Source organism: Eulemur rufifrons, chromosome 3 (genome assembly GCF_041146395.1).
Source record: "Eulemur rufifrons isolate Redbay chromosome 3, OSU_ERuf_1, whole genome shotgun sequence".
Classification (NCBI taxonomy): domain Eukaryota; kingdom Metazoa; phylum Chordata; class Mammalia; order Primates; family Lemuridae; genus Eulemur; species Eulemur rufifrons.
Window position 1 is genome coordinate 27,124,558 of NC_090985.1, and position 17,132 is coordinate 27,141,689.

At 39.0% G+C, this 17,132-nt stretch overlaps 1 protein-coding gene across 50 annotated transcripts in view; it reads left to right on the plus strand.

The window, feature by feature from the left end:
- The window catches only part of PTK2 (protein tyrosine kinase 2), a 266,149-nt gene that overhangs the window by 131,250 nt on the left and 117,767 nt on the right, over window positions 1–17,132 (plus strand). For 40 of the 50 annotated variants that reach the window (XM_069466821.1, XM_069466823.1, XM_069466828.1 and 37 more), the window contains 4 exons: window positions 2,403–2,457; window positions 10,014–10,154; window positions 10,948–11,025; window positions 17,013–17,120. In XM_069466821.1, the coding sequence (XP_069322922.1) occupies window positions 2,403–2,457; window positions 10,014–10,154; window positions 10,948–11,025; window positions 17,013–17,120 (382 nt within the window). The remainder of the gene's footprint in view (window positions 1–2,402; window positions 2,458–10,013; window positions 10,155–10,947; window positions 11,026–17,012; window positions 17,121–17,132) is intronic. The other 10 variants (XM_069466833.1, XM_069466845.1, XM_069466850.1 and 7 more) reach the window with 2 other exon arrangements.

Sequence of the window (17,132 nt, forward strand, 5' to 3'; positions counted from 1 at the left end):
TCCCTCAACCAGAGGCTGACATGGCCAGTCACCTTCTTGAAATGCCCACTAGGAGGGCATGGACACTTCACTCAGCCTCATGTGCCTAAAACAGAACTGTTGGCCCCCACCCACTTTTCTTTTTTCGGTGCCATGGCATCAGCATTCCCTCTGCCATCTTTGACCTCTCTCTCCCTCATACCTCAGGTCAACTCACTCATCCATGGGGCTAAGCCCCTGAACCTCCAATTACCACCTCTGCTGCCTGCCAACAAACCTCAGCCCAGGTCACGCCTCCCTCAACGATAAGTAGAAGGGCATAGCGTATATGGACCAAAAGCTCTTGGGACAAGGAAGATTCTGAAGTATTTCCAGAGGAAAGGAAACTGGCCCCCTTAGAGTTCTAGGAACTTTATAGACACATTCTTATTTGATCCTTAGCACCACTGTATGCAGTAGGAATTGGCATCCTTGTTTTACAAGTGGATAACCGGAGGTTCCCAGGTGTCAATAACCAAATCCATCCTATGGCAGAGCCAAAATTGAAGTCAAGAACTCTCTGATAGTAAAATTAAGTGCTTTTTATTGCCTAAAAAGAAAGGTAGGAAAGAAAATGATCAGGAATAATACCTTAGAGATTCTAGAGTGCTTTTCTTTTATGTATTTATTTTGCTACTTCCCAGTAGTGGTTAGCATCAAAATCCTTAAAATGCAAAGACCCTGTGTTTTTAGGAGGCAACATGAAAAGGAAGAACTTGGGTGGACATTTTTCCCTCCTCATATCCAATAATCAAAGTAGATAATGGCATTGCTGTAAAGGTAAGGAAGGGAAGTCACAAACAGACATGGTTAAAGTGTGGAAAACCCGGAGTTATATGAATTAACTGATAGGTAAAACCAGAAAACCGCATGTCATAGAAGCCAAGAAAGAGAATTACAGGATGTAGTAAACATAATAACAAAATAACAAGAATGAGAACTGAAACCTTGGATTTAGCAAGGAGTTCATTGGCTTAGGTACTACCTATTCTATGATCTGTAAGAATAGATTATAATATAGATGATAAAATAAGGGATTAGTTTTGGATATATAGCATAGGATCAACCATATAAACTAACATGATTTCTGTGTTTTTCATAATGCCAGCTAACTTATAGTTATGAAGTCATCCTGTGTTTTGATACTTTATATTCAGTTTATTGTTTTCTTTTGTTGATCCTGAAAAGATACCTGTATTTCACTTCTCTACTTGATCCTTTTATAATTTGTGTCTCCTGACATTCCTTAATCTCTTTAGAGGCGTTATTTCATTTTACTAGTGCACAAGTGCCATCTAGTGGCCAAAACACCTGGCTAACTTATTACCCAAATTGCATGGAAAAGAGAGAATCAGCTATTCTTTCTGATGTGTTTTCTTGGCCAGGGTGCTTTGGGGTTCTTTTCTTTTTCTTTCTTTCTTTTTTTCTTTTTTCCTTCTTTTCTTTTTTAACCCCTTCCAAATGATGAGGTTCTTGATAATAATAATCAATTTAACTTTGTAGCCTGACTTAAAGTTGCTGGAATTTCCAGCAGCAACTTTTAAACCCCGGGGTAAATCACTTAATCCCTTTCTATTTTTTTTTTTTTTCTAATGTGAAACTGATATGATAAGACATTATTAGGTGCATGAGTCCTTTAACCAAAAAAGTCTGTTTTTAAAATCAGTCAACTCTTAGTATAAATTCAAATGATTTATTTTTTAAAAAACTCCCAAGGTGTATCATGAAGCTTTTCCTAATCAAAGCAGTTGTTTTCTCTACAAATATAGTATTACCCAGTTGGAATTATAATTGATGTTTATGAGGACAGCCTTTAAGCAATATCTGAAAAAGAATAGTTTTCTTTCTTTTCATTTTTTCCTTCTTTCTGTGTTTTTTTTGGTTTGGTTTGGTTTTTTTTTGGGGGGGGGGATGGTTTAAGAGACAGGGTCTTTCTCTGTTGCCAGGCTAAAGTGCAGTGGCACAATCATAGTTCACTGCACCTTTGAACTCCTAGACTCAAGCGATCCTCCCACATCAGTCTCTTGAGTAGCTGGGATTACAGGTACAAGCCACCAACCACACCTGGCAGAGAACAGTTTTCTTACACATTGTAATTTTCAAAGAGACAATATTTTAGAAGAGTTTTCAACAATAAGGGTAAAAAAAATCAAAAGGATTTCTACCTAAGCTAACTTGCATTCATGTTTTCTGTACATACCTAGAAAATGGTTTGTCCCACCCTCTCTGTGAATCTACTGGTAAATTGCAGTGTTTATACTTGTTTCTGTCCTGAACAATATATGGAAGGATAAATAATTTACAGTGCTTTTCTGTTCTTGCAGTGTGTCATATTAATTGATTTGGTGGCGTTATTTGTTAATACACTTCTTTTTATATTTCAGAAAAGATGTTGGTTTAAAGCGATTTTTTCCTAAGAGTTTACTGGATTCTGTCAAGGTAATTAGAGTCTCCTTTATCATAATCAAATAATTGTACCAATACCTTTTCCCCAATGGTAAATTGCTTTTGGAAAAATAAAATGCAGTTTTCTCTGCTACATATAAAAGCTATGGTATAAAAAGCTGATATTTTATTCTAGTGGTATTAATGGCAAGTAGATTCTTACAGGTACAACCTTCTCCCGCAAAACCGTGATTTCACTTCTTGATTGTGTGTGATGCTCAGCTAAGTACAAAACTAAAGAAGTTACATGCAAAGAAATCCCTGTCACCTAGGTCTTTACAGTCTCAGGCATTTTGATATGAAGAAGAAAAGGAGCAATATGTAAAAGAATGGTGGTGGTAGAATCATGAATATTGGGGGGGTGGGTATCAGTGCATCCTGCAGGTGTGTCTTCTCCTGTTTCAACCATGTGGACGTGCCTCCATGTTAGAAACTTGGGATAGAGCCTCAGTTCCTATCCCTCTGTATAGCTCCCACTCCAGTGGAGAGAGCTCCCAGTGAGGGTGGGAAGTAGACTCTGAAGTGTGGTTCCCCAGCCAATCCAGAACACAGGTTAAGTTGTTCACGTGTAGCAGGGGGACACAGACTTGGAGGTTAAGACAGAGTCTGCCTCAGATGAGCTCTGCCAGTTGCTAGCCTTATGTTCTTGGGCCTGGTTTCTTACTTCCACAATGGGGAAAATAATATTTTGTAGGGTTGATGTGAATATTTAACAGATTAAAATATATATTATTTATTACAGTAGCTGCCACATAGCAGTTCATAAACAATGGCTGTTACTGCTCTTTTTATTACTATAAAGGTCATGTTCTATATTTCATCAACTGAGGCCCAAGCAGGCTAAGACATATGTTATGAGAGAATGTAGCAGAGTAGTTCAGAAAACTGTCTCTGAAACCAGACTGCCTGGTGAAAATCCTGACTTCACCAGCTTGAATTGCCTGTGACTTTGGAGAAGTTATTTAATCTGTATTTCAGTTTCCACATCTGTAAAATGTGGATAAAACCAGTTTCTAATACATGGGGTTCATGTAAGGATTAAATGGGCTAATATGTATAAAATCTTATAACAACAGAACAATTGCTCAGGAAATGTGACCGAGTGTGACGAGGAGAGTGAGCATCATTCTTGTTCCACTGGCAATAAAAGGCAAAATTCTGCACTTTTATTGCATAGGTCTGAGACACATTTCCATATACCGTAGTCCTATAGAATGGCTGGATCAGTTAACATTTGCTTTTCCATAAACAGGCTATGTCAATACATTTGTTTTTCCAAAAGCCATTTTGTTTTACCTGCCTTTTTTCCGTTACATAGGAGATTGTTTTTAGTAAACATTCACATTGAGCTGTTGAACGATTACCTTATTATATTTGGTAGAACTTGAATAGCTGTGTTTAATGCCAAAAACAGAATCTGGGGTGTATGTGCCTTAATTTCTAAGAAAAATTTGTAAGATATTTTAAATCTCTGCCCATGTGATGTTAGTGCTGTCAGAGACACATTTTTTAAAATCACTATACCAGTAAAACTAGTACATCAAACCCAAATTGAGGGAGAGTCTATAAAATTCTGATCATTGCCATTCAAAACTATCAAGGTCATGAAATAGAAGAAAAGACCAAGAAGGAGGAGGCTGAAGAGAAAAGATGAGTAAATGTGTGAAATCTGGAATAGTGAGAGGACATTAGTGGACAAATTAGTGAAATTGAATTTGAGACTGTGGTTCAGTGAATAGCATGATACCACTGGGTACCAAAGAAGCTTCCTCTACTGGCTTTGCAACTCTACCATAAACCTAAAATTAGGTGGCAAGTCAAAATGGCCAAATTATAATTTATTGCAATATAATTCACAGTAGAATCCTAATTTCAGAACTAGATATGTTAAGACATCAATAAAGTAGTTTCCTAGAAATAGTCATTTCATTTCTGTGATCAGAAGGTGAACATTTCAGGCTTAATATTTTTGTTGAACATGAAAGTACCTAATATGTCTGTATTTAGCATTTGATGGGTGGGTTGATAAGTGATTCCTTAATAGTAATATATTCTGTTCTTCTTTTATTGCACATTTTCTTTACCATTGCATTATAACCTTATCATCTGGGAAGCCCTAGGAATCCATTGTTGCTAACAGCATCTGATAATCATTCAGTTGCCTAATATGAAATTATTTTTGTAGTTCCACGTGGCTGAATGGCAGCAATTTCTGATGGTTCAACCAAATAATACTGTTTCATTTTGAAGAAGTATCATGTTCTTGGTAATTTTCTCTTTACACGTGAATTGGTTTAAAATAGAATAGTGTGCATAGATAGATGCCTAGTTTCCTAAATCTAGGCAAATACAAAGCAGGTGTTAAAACTTGAAATGTAAAACCATCTTGCTTGCTCCCGCTATTTTAGGAATTACATTGATTAATACCAAGATATCCTAGGAAGTTAGATTTTGTGGAATTTTTTCCTGAGTAATTAGGAGAGAAATAATGCTTTCTCAGATATCCCCCTTATAAAAGCTAATTTTAGAGCTTTTGGACAGCAGAGATGTTCTAGTTCTTATCCCACATTGAACATAGGTTTGGAACTCACAGCCCTCTCTGGTGGTCACATTTAAGCACAGACTGTAAGAAAGGTTGGGTACACTCCTGGCAAAGCACCCCATTTTAGTTGGTGGGGAGCAAGAGAGTTGTTTCTGTGTCCATAGAAAACTAACTCTAAGTGATATCATTTCTCCCTACTCCAGCTACTTGAGCTTTTTGGTTTGTTATTTATCACTGTGACTTCCTGGTTCTTAACTTGGTAATACATACAAGCAGGATCAGCCAGGTAAAGGAGCCTGCAGAAAACTTAACACATTTCCCCCATGTTCAAGTGAATGAGACAAATACAATAAAATTAGAGCTTGTTTTCAAGCACATTTGCCCAGTTACTCAGAAATTCTCCAGCAGTTTAAATAATCAGAGTGTGAGCAGTTTAGTTCTTTATTATTCCATTTCTAAGAGAGTTTTGGATGAGAAAAAGAGGGCTCACTTTATTTAGCACAGGGCCGATAGCTTCAATCCCTAATGTAGGAGAACAGCACGCAACTTCTTTTCTATTTCTCGGCCATCAGGAGACACTTTTACAAAGAGAAATGATGAGGTTTGAATTTAAAGGAGACAGAGGGTAGAGATTTGTTGGGTTACATTTGAAGGACATTAAGGATATAAGGCCTTACAGGACTTAACCTATTAGTCTGTGGGAGGAGGGAGAAGAAAGTGCAGGGCCTGGCCTCACCTCAGATTTCTGCCTCTTACACTTAGGTGGTCACTAGTGCTAGTAATCAAAGACGGAGAATTGAGTCAGACTGACAGCAGTCCATTCAGCTATGTAAACCTTGAGCTTAAGATGCTGTGAGACTGTGGAGGTCAAGAGGAAGGGGAAAGGGAAGGAGTAGGTTCAGAGTGATAGAGTAGCAGCTATGCCAGGTGTAATGTCAGGCAGGGTAAGTAACCAGCACAGCTGGAGTATCGGTGATAGGTTTTAGATGTCTGTACGGAATCCAGGTGGAACTGTCAGGCAGGTAGATATATATGTGTTTGAAGCTCAAGGGAGGATTCTAGTTCCTCAACTTCCATTTCTCCTACTTCATGGAGTGTTTTATATTTTAGGTAATGAATGAATGGGTGTAGCTTCGTAGTATTATCGCTTGTTTGTAAACAAGTAGCTGGTTGGGAATTAGGTACAAAGCAGAGAATTAAGTTAATTTCTGGACCTCTTTTATATGGTTTTTATTCTTTGCATGTCAGTACTTCTCTGAGATAAAATATTCCTCTTAGAGTCATAAATGAATATATCAACTTTTTATTAATGTTAATAAAAATGATTTGTCATTGTGTTCCAGTTAACAACCATTCTTTGCAACTGCTACCATATTCTGATTTGTTGTAGCATAACACTTTAAGAGTTTTAAGGTGTTCCAGGGCTTTTGCTCAGCCCATTTTCTACTTGCTGATGGAAGATACTTCTTATGATCTGATCATTGATTGGCACGTTGAGGCAGCATGTTCTAATGACAGAATGTTTAAAGAATGAACTGTCTTCCCTCTTACATGCTAGAAAGTGAAGTATTGTTTAATCACAGGATAGAACCAGATTTTATTGGTCCATTCTGTCTATGTGGGAGGGTGCCAGAATCCAAGAGTTATGCAATTATTCACTTTTAAGCACATGATGAGTTTCAGCTGTGGGCCGCACTCTTACCATTAAAGAGATAACTCCGGCTCTCTTCTCACCCACAAGGATCTTCCGTAAGTTCCATGTTTAAAAATACATTCAAAATGAGATGAAACCCATAGGATGTTGTAGTCGTTTCTTCCTGGCGCTGCCTGGAATAACATGTTAGAGGAGGAGGTGCTTGAAATGGTCACACAGCTAGCAAAAAGAACTCAAGCAGTTCTGCCTTGGAATCCCAGCTCTTCTTCCCCCACATTGTTACCTAATCTTTCTGAGTCTCTGTTTGCTTACTAATATAATATATGAAAAATAGTATCTACTTTGCAGGGGACGTTGTGAAGTTTATTTCCAGGGAAGGGTCTACAGATGTCTTTCCTAACATCATTTTTTGGTGTGTGTGTTTTAATCAATGCCCAACAGCACTGTGTCCACAGAATTACACTATTCTTCCTATAGCCCTGAGTGAAGCTCAGAAAGCTTTCTCCAGCACTCCTCTGAGTTTCTGGAGAATAACGTAGCTGTTTGAATTCTTCAGTGTATTCCAAGTGCAAAGCACAGAATAGAATTTCCTTAGTGGATTGTTCTGAGTCCAAAGTGTAGCAGACTTACATCTTAGGAACTGGTTTACATTCAACGAACTACCAGGATGGTGTATTGTTGATTTGTGAGAAAAACATCTGTGGGCAGCTGCAGACATACTCAAATCTCCATGTCCAGTCTACACATTCCTGGTAGACAGACCTGCATAGGTGACCATAGTCAGAGAATGTTTGGAAAACCTGGAGTCAGAACAACTGTTAAATACTGTAAAGCCTAGCCTTGTACTGAAAGTGGCCTTTTTCAGTCCCGTGGCTCATGACCAATTCTTGTATGGCCATTCCCAAAAATATGCTTCCCACACTTTTCTTTATACAGCATCCAAAGCTGACCAACTCATTATGTGCTAACCTTGAACCCATTTTATTTCTCTTCTGTTTAGATTCTGTGATCTAAAGCTATCATTAATCCTTTTCAAAACATCTTAATTCTCTTTTTCCACTCTGTATCATACTTACCTGTCAAAACAGCAGCCCTGGTTAAAACTATTGGCCAGCCTGCCTGGCTTTAGCCCTCTCCATTTTATTTGCAGGTGTCATCTGATTCCACATATATAAATACCTTAGCTGGTGACTCTGAAATGTCTATCACCAGCCCTGCCTGCTCCTGAACTCCAAACTTATATCCACATGTCTACTTGACAGTTCAAGTCAGAAGACTTCAGGATCACCAACATGTCCAGAATTAACTTGACTTTATTTTCCTCATTAAGCCAGCCCCTTGTGTTTGCCCATTTTTTTCATCCAAAACTCTAGTCATCCTGGATTCTTCGCTTTGCTACTGTCCCACGTATAATTGTCCAGATGTCCCAAAGGTGCCCATTGCTCTCCTTCACCACCACCTTGGCGTCTACACCACTAGTGTTTCTTGCTTGGCCTGTTTCTGTGACCTGACTGGTCTTTTTACTGTCTCTCTTACACACTCTCCCAACCCTCTGTATGCAAGAGCAGAGTGAGCTTTATAAAACAAAAATGACATGCCTTGGGTAATCCTCAAATGTTCTTCTTTCTTGGCTTGTTGAACTCTTGTCTGCCAGGAAATCTTGTCTTCTGCCTCTGGTCTTTTACATTTCCAGAAACTGCAGCCTCTCCCTGATTGTGTGTATCCCACTCTACTGTCTTTCCAGCTCATCCTCTGTAGTGTCCCAGATCTAGTAATCCTTACACCCCACTGGGACCTTCAAGCCACTCCAGACAGGCTGTCACCTCCATGACCCCACCCAAAGTATGCCATGCCCTCCTGGGTCACCTTGTACCTGCCTCTGCAGCCACACCTCAACCTGGGCCCCTGGCTGCTCTCCATTCCCATGTCCCCTGGTCCTTCGGTCGCCTAGCTTTGATTCCTCTGTGCGCTGAGCCAGCCAGGACCTCCCTTTGAATTCTTCTGGCCCTTTGCATCCAGCAGCCTGCCTGACACCTCTGCTTGGATTCTCATATTCTCCTGGTATTTCTCTGACCTTCACTACCCACCAACCTATTCTTTTCAGTTTTTGCTATTTCAGTTCAATGGCAACTCTTACCAATCAATCAGCATGTCTTGTTAGTTCTCTTCAGAATAAATCTAGAATCTGACCACTTCTCATCCCCTTTCTGTTTCTGGACTTGTGAAAACTATTACCTCCTGCTGGATTATTTGGGTAGCCTCCTACCTGGTCGGTCTCTCCTGCTCCTGTCGTACTGCTCACAACACAGCAGCAACCAGAGTGTCTCTGTTAAAACCTACGTCAGATAGTGTCACTCCTCTGTTCAAAGCCATCCAAGGATTTGGTATCTCCTCTGGGTCAGTGCTGAGTACTTACCATGCCTGTGTTCCGTAGCTCCTCTTCCTCAGACCTCATCACGTAGCCTCGAACCACTAGCTTGCTCAGGCTGCTTCACACACCGAGTTCTGAGGGCCTGCTGCCTGGAAAGCCCTTCCCTCCACTGCAGATGTTCATATGCATAAATAGAAAACTCAGTAAGTGGAAAAGGACCAAAAGACTATCATATCACTACACAGAAAAAAAGCAGTGTTGGTTTGTCTCCTTCAGGGGAGCATTGCTGTGTGATTCCCAAGGCTCACATGTGTTTTCTCTCCTTTTAAAGGCATCTGTACTATATATACTGATTGTTTTGTCATCTTTTTTCATGTTAACAATATGGTATGGATTTTAGTGTCAGTAAATTAGTTCTACAAAACAGTTTTTAGGGCTGCATAGAATATTGGTTAGGTAGATAGGTACACCATGGTTTATGTAACCGGTCCATATGTTAATACAAACAATCCTACAGTGAATCTCCTTGTTGCTGGATCCTTGCATGTATCTTTAATGATTTCTAAAGAAGAATGTTATGTAATTTTCTGGACCAAGAGTTGTGGGATTTTTAAGGTTTTTGATTTGTGTGCCATTTGGAAAAGTATATCAATTTTTCCCTTTTAACAGTGGAACATGTCAGTACCTTTATACCTTCTCCCTTGTCATTTCTAGTTCACGTGCATACATGGTACAAACTGCTGTTTAAGAAATAAAGCTCCATATGTGAACTGTACAGTTAAAAATGGTTACGATGGTAAACTTTATGTTGTGTTTTTTACCATAATTATTTTAAAAGGGCTATGATAAATTTGTAGTTATTTGACAAGTGTGATATTTTGCTGGTACTAAGTGGTGGGTAGGAAAGAAATCTTACTGTTATTGCTACGGTCTTTATGCATTACTGACTCTGAAAAAATATTTTTTCTAATTTTATCATGCAGGCCAAAACACTAAGAAAACTCATCCAACAAACATTTAGACAGTTTGCCAATCTTAATAGAGAAGAAAGTATTCTGAAATTCTTTGAGATCCTCTCTCCAGTGTACAGATTTGATAAAGAATGTTTCAAGTGTGCTCTTGGTGTAAGTATGGGAACATGAGAAATACTGGACTAGTTTGATTTCTTCTGCTTTTTCTTATCCATTACTGTATATCTAAATTTCCAATAGAAAGAAAGCTAATATATCCCATTTTGTAATAACAGAATATTACTTCGTCATTTTTATAGTGGGAAAAATACAAAAAGAAAATTTATCAATGAGAGGATAAAATCACCTTTTTTAAAATAACATGCTTATGTTTACGGTTCGGTTTTCTTATTCCTGCCCTGTGATTTATTAACTCTTCTCTCTAAGGGCTAGTTTACCTATTCAAATAATCATCTAAAAGAAACCATTGGCTCCAGGCATGTTGAAATGAGCACAGTGCATCTCTGTCTAGGCTGAACAGATCCTGGGTCAATGAAGTTACAAATATTAATATTTTATCATATTTGGTTAGATAGATTAATAGCAAAGCAAGCCAGCCCCTCTTTGGTCCTTTAATACTGCGGTCCCCACCCCTGGGGTGCAGACCAGTACCATTCCATGGCCTGTTAGGAACCGGACCGCACAGCAGGAGGCGAGCAAAGGAAGCTTCAGCCATTCCCCATCACTGGCATCACCACCTGAGCTCCACCTTCCCCGCCTCCCCTCTGTCCTGTGAGAAAGTTGTCTTCCATTAAGCTTAGGAACTGGGCTGCACAGCAGGAAACTGATTCCTGGTGCCAAAAATGTTGGAGACTGCTGCTTTAATATATGCATGGCTCTTTATCTAAAATATTTCTTTTTTCCTTCTGGCATCTCTGTCCTCACCTGTTTCAACAATCTTCAAAAGTCAAGCTGGATTATTTCAGTGGAGCTGGCAATCGGCCCAGAAGAAGGAATCAGTTACTTAACAGACAAGGGCTGCAATGTAAGTCTGCTTCTGTGAAGTCTCAGAAATTTGACTTCAGATAAGAGGAATGAAATTAAAGAAATGGGATATTCTTCTGGAAAAGACATTATTCTGCAATTAAATTTTTCCATTGCATGGCATTTGTTGCTCAAGGAGGGGGCAAGTAAGACAATGTCTAACCCTCTGTTGGAATTCTTCAAAATTCTTTAGTTTTGGAAGGAAAAGAATCATACAAGTCATATGTATGTTAGTAAGACCAGAATGGGGTTGTTCTGGTTTATCTGGAGGTTGTTTAAATATATTTTTAATTGAGCTCTGGATATGATTTGGGTGTATTTATACTGGCTTGATATCCTCCTGGCCTTATCTTAACTGAGAAAAAATGTCCATCAGGTGGAAACCGTGCTATTTCCATCTGCCACACCAGACCTCCATTCTTTTATTGGCTTCTCAGCAGAGGTGCTAATCTTTTCCTGTGGGTTCCTTTTTCATTCTTGCAACAAGTATTATTGAGCACCTGCTTGGTACCAGGCACTGGTTTGAGATACAACAAGGAACAAAACAGACAAAAGTTCTTACCTTTATGTAGCTTATAGTCAAGGGTACAAAATAAATATGGAACAGGCCGGGCTCAGTGGTTCATCCCTGTATTCCCAGCACTTTGGGAGGGCAAGGCAGGAGGATCACTTGAGGCCAGCAATTCAAGACCAGCCTGGGCAACGTAGCAAGACCCCATCTCTACAAAAAATAAAAAAATTAGCCACGCATGGTGGCATGAACTTGTAGTCTCAGCTATTCAGGAGGCTGAAGTGAGAGGATCACTTGAGCCCAGAATTCAAGGTTACAGTGAGCTATGATCTCACCACTGCACTCCAGCTTGAGCAACAGAGCAAGACCCTGTTTATTTACACACACACATGCACACACACACACACACACACACACAGAACATATCTGTGTCGCAGACTGATAAGTACTAAGATGAAAAGTAGAACTGCTTAAGGAAGGTTGTGTTGAGAAGGGCACACTCCTCTTTAGATGAGTGGTCAGAATGTAATCCTGAGGGGCTTCTTCTCAGGCCTCTACCACCAAGTGTTCTTTTCCACTCAGAGTTTTGTGATTTGAACTTTTTACTTAATTTATTCATACATTTTCCTGTACACATAATTTTACATAGGGCATAAATGTGTCCAAACCACATCACATCATACCTGCTTTTTACCAAGTGCACTCTCTGGTTTCCATTCCCACTCTGCTTGGCCCTGCTTCCACCAGTCCTTTGTCTTCATCTTTCTTTGTCCTTCCATACTCACATGTAAGTAACTCAAGAACTGTTCTGCTGTTCATCTCCATGCTCTGCTTTGTTATTCAGAATGGGGTCCTTATTGGGCACCCTGCACTGCAGCCTGGGTATTTTACTCTGAACCTGGTAGAATTTCCTTCAGTTCCACCCTGGCTCTTTCCCTTCTCTCTCTCGGGGCCAGATAGGACCATGTAGAGGACATGTATTTTGCCTTCAGATTTCTGCCCCTAGAAAATAACATAATAAATAATCTTTTACATGTACATTTTCTCCTGACAGAAGAGATTTCCAAGTATGGAACTGTAGAATCCATTCACATAATGGTAATTTTAAAAGAAGCCGCCAGATTTCTTTTCAGAAAGGTTAAGAAGCTTCATATTTTCACCAGCAGTGTGTGAAAGTACTATTTTCCCACTCATTTCATAGCAGTAGTTTTAATAACTCTTTTAATTTTTCCATTCTAACAGGTACAAAGTGATTCTCATTACTTTTTTTTTTTTTTTTTTTTTGAGACAGAGTCTCACTCTGTTGCCCAGGCTAGAGTGAGTGCCGTGGCATCAGCCTAGCTCACAGCAACCTCAAACTCCTGAGCTCAGGCGATCCTCCTGTCTCAGCCTCCCGAGTAGCTGGGACTACAGGCATGCGCCACCATGCCCGGCTAATTTTTTCTATATATATTTTTAGCTGTCCATATGATTTCTTTCTATTTTTAGTAGAGGTGGGGTCTCGCTCTTGCTCAGGCTGGTCTCGAACTCCTGAGCTCAAACGATCCGCCTACCTCGGCCTCCCAGAGTGCTAGGATTACAGGCGTGAGCCACCGCGCCCGGCCCTCATTACTTTTTGTTCAGTTTGATATAAAGCAAGCATCTAGTGAATTTAAACATTTTTACATCCTGGCTGTTTCTCTTCCCACCTCTGTGAATTATAACTGCTGACATCATATATTTTGCCTATTTCATCAACACATCTGTCCTTTTCTTATCAATTTGTAAATCTCTCTACACATCAAGGAAGTCAGTGTGTTTTCCTTAACTGTTATTAAAATTTTTTCCTAAATCACATGTTGTCTGTTGACTTGAAACAGACTAGTCTTATTAGTCCCACATCCCGAGAATGACCGGTATCCTGACTTTTGTCATCATTGGTTAAATTTTTAATAAATGATGCTGGGTCAGCTGGATAGTCACAGAGGAAAACAAAATGAATTTTGACCCTTATCACACACCATGACAAAAATCACTTCCAGGTGGAATTAGATCTACACATGAAAGGTGAAAATGATAAGAGTTCTCAAATATAGGAGAATATTTTTTTAACTTTGGAGTAGGCAGAGAGTCCTTAAACAGGACATAAAAAGTGCTAACTCTAAAAGAAAATTTTGATAAATTGGACTACATTGAAATAAAAAACTTTTTTTCATCTTAAGATAATAGAAAGGCAAACCAAGTATTTGCAATAAATATTTGACAATAGACTCTTAATCCAGAATAAAGAATAATAATAAGTCATTAAGAAAAGGACAGACAACCCAATGGAGGATACCAAAATGGCCAATAAATAAATGAAAAGATGTTCAGCCTCATTCTCATCGTAATGAGGCACTGTGATACTGGTACATGTACTAAAATGGCTAACAGGAAAAAGATGTATATAGTACCAAGCACTGGCAAGAAAGTAGAGCAACTGGACCTTTCAGACTTTGATGGTGAGAGTATTGATGCAACCTCTTCAAAAAACTATGACATTGTTCATCTTACGTTTTATTACTTGTGAATTTTTTAGTCCTAACCCTTAGATTATATTTGCAGTCTCTCATATTTTCTTACAAGACTTTTCTTGCCTTTTTACCTGTATGTCTTTAATCCATCTGGAATTTCACTTATGGCATAAGATGGAAATCTACCCACTTCTTCAGGAGGGAAGAATAAAGGTGGGGTTTAGTGTGCTAAAGAGAGCAGGCTCTGGAGTACATGGCCAAGGTCACCACCATATTGAGTCACTCACATGCTAGCTTTGTGACTTTGGGACCATTCACAGACACTGCTTGTATTTCCATATTGATATACGTATATATATTTTTTCATTTTTAAAATTTTTTTTTTCATTTATAAATTTTTTTCTAGAAAAATTTAGCCAGGTGCAGTGGCATGTGCCTATAGTCCTAGCTACTCGGGAGGCGAAGGCAGGAGGATCGCTTAAGCCCAGGAGTTTGAGGTTGCAATGAGCTATGATGACACCACTGCACTCTAGCCAGAGCAACGGAGAGAGACTCTGTCTCAAAAAAAAAAAAAAAAAAAAATTAATAAATAAATAAAACTTACATAGAATTGATCTATGTAATGACAAGGTGTCTTTTCAGTGGTAGGTGTTTCCATTGTTTTTAATGATCTCTTTAATCACTTCAGTAGTAATAGATCTATTCAGATTTTCCACAGTATTTGTGGCGGTTTGGGTAATTTATATTTTGTTAGCATATTATCTGGTTCTCTGCGTTTTTGTATTGCTGTTGTAGAGTTGCATCTCACAGTTCTCTTAAAATCTTTTCAGTCACTTTGTTTTTATATCCTGTCTCAATCCTAAGCTTGACTGTTTTGGGTTGGCTGTGCTTTTTGGACTCTCAAAGGGGTCTGTTCTACTAGTCTTTTAAAAGACAAGCTGAGGGATGTATTACAGCATTTCTATTAATTTTCATTAATTTCAGTATTTTTCAATAATTCCCTTTTTGTAGTATCTTGGTTATTTTTGGCTTTGTATTATGCTAATCCCTTTAAACATTTCTTTAAAATTTATTCTTGTTTTAAATTTGGAGGCCATTTTCTTGTTGTACAACTTTCATAATATCATATCTTACCAATTTAGGTATGTGGTATTCTGCTTTTTATTGTATTTCTGTATACTTGTTTGAGATTTCATTTTTCTCTTTTTCATTATGGCATTATTTAAGAGAATGTTACTTAATTTTCAAGAGGCTCTAGGCTTTTTGTCTTATTTTTATTTTTAACAAGCATATCATAAGCCAATTTTATATTAGCTTATGAGCAGATAATATTTTTTAATGGTTAACTATTCAGATTTGTCAAGGTCTTCTTTATGGCCAAGTATATGGTAAATTATTGTAAATGCTCCATGAAAAAAAATGTTTATTTTCTACTCAAGGTTATAAGGATCTCTCTAGCTATGAAATGAGTTATTAGTTGTGTAGAGTAGAAGGAAAGCTGAATAGGAACAATCAGGATAGAGTCTCCAGAAGCTCCCGTACATCTGCCATGCTCGCTCATGGGTGTATTTTTATGTTCCTGGATAAGACCAACCCTCTGCTCCTGCAGTAGCTCCCATCCCATCTTACCTGCTCATGGTAATTCTTTAATTCTCTCCTGTTTTTCCTGCGTCAGCAAACATTGCTAACATACTGGATCTTCCCTGTCAGCATAGAAAAATGTGTGACTCTCCCATCCTAAAAATATCCTCTCTTAGTCCTATATCCTCATCCTTGTTCCTCCCTGATACCTTATGTTTTCATGTTTTCTTTACTGCAGAACTTCTTGACAGATTATCTAATTGCTCTGCCTGTAATTCTTCTCATTCTCCCTTCAGTCTACTCCAAGCAGGCTTTTCTTGTCTACCACCATCGTACCACCACCATCCAATCAATGCTGGATAACAGGAGCTGATACTTTGTGGTATTCTAAGAGAGCATCCTTAACCAAGCTAATTGTTTTGAAGAAATGTGTAGCAATCATCATGTGCAAAAGGATCATGTTCATGAAATGCTAGAAGGGTAGAAGCTGAGATACGTGTGTGTGTGTGTTGTTTTTTTTTATTTTTTATTTTTTTTGAGACGTGGTCTCTCTCTTTTGTCCAGGGTAGAGTACAGTGGTGTCATCATAGCTCACTGCAACCTCAAACTCCTGCGCTCAAGTGATACTCCTGCCTCAGTCTCCCAGATAGCTGGGACTACAGGCACGTGCCACAATGCCCAGCTAATTTTTCTTTTTTTTGTAGAGATAAGGTCTTGCTGTGTAGCTCAGGCTGGTCTCGAGCTCCTGGCCTCAAGCAATCCTTCTGCCTTGGCCTCCCAAAGTGGTGGGATTACAGGTGTGAGACACCATGCCTGGCCATATTTTTTCTTTTCAAGAAGAAAAAGGAGTTTATTTTACAAGGAAAATGACCATAGCCTCTCTTGGCATGTCCTAAGGGTCAGTCTGTATGGGAAGGGTCCTTTGGATACCTACTGTCTCTCTAGCCCCAATATACTATAGAACTTCAGTAAGTTTCACAAACTTACTCTGGCTCAGGATATGTGGGGAGTAAGCCTGGATTTCTTTCTTTGTGGGAATAGAAGCAGAATGTTCACTCTGAGAATTCCATAAAGTTGCACCCAAGCTAAAAAGTGAGTCAAGTCAGGGAGTGCTTCTACTTCCTTCCTTCCTCTGTCTTCTGTTTTCGCTCTGATAACTGTACTTTCATTCATCCACCTCATATGTGTGGGTCTCACACGTATAAGTTGGATGAAAAGACAGTTGCCCAAATGTGAAGTTCAGGGGCCAGCTACATGGCCACTCCATGGGGTGCTACATGGCAGACGTCCAGTCTTAGGGAGGATGTCTTCAAGGACTGTGAGGATTTCACAAAACAGTTAATTAATAAGTGAAATGAGTCTTTTATCCATGGTCTAAAGATTTTTTACCTTTTCTTTCCAAAGCCCACACATCTAGCTGACTTCAATCAAGTGCAGACCATTCAGTATTCAAACAGTGAAGACAAAGACAGAAAAGGAATGCTGCAACTGAAAATAGCAGGTGCACCTGAGGTAAGGAAGTCT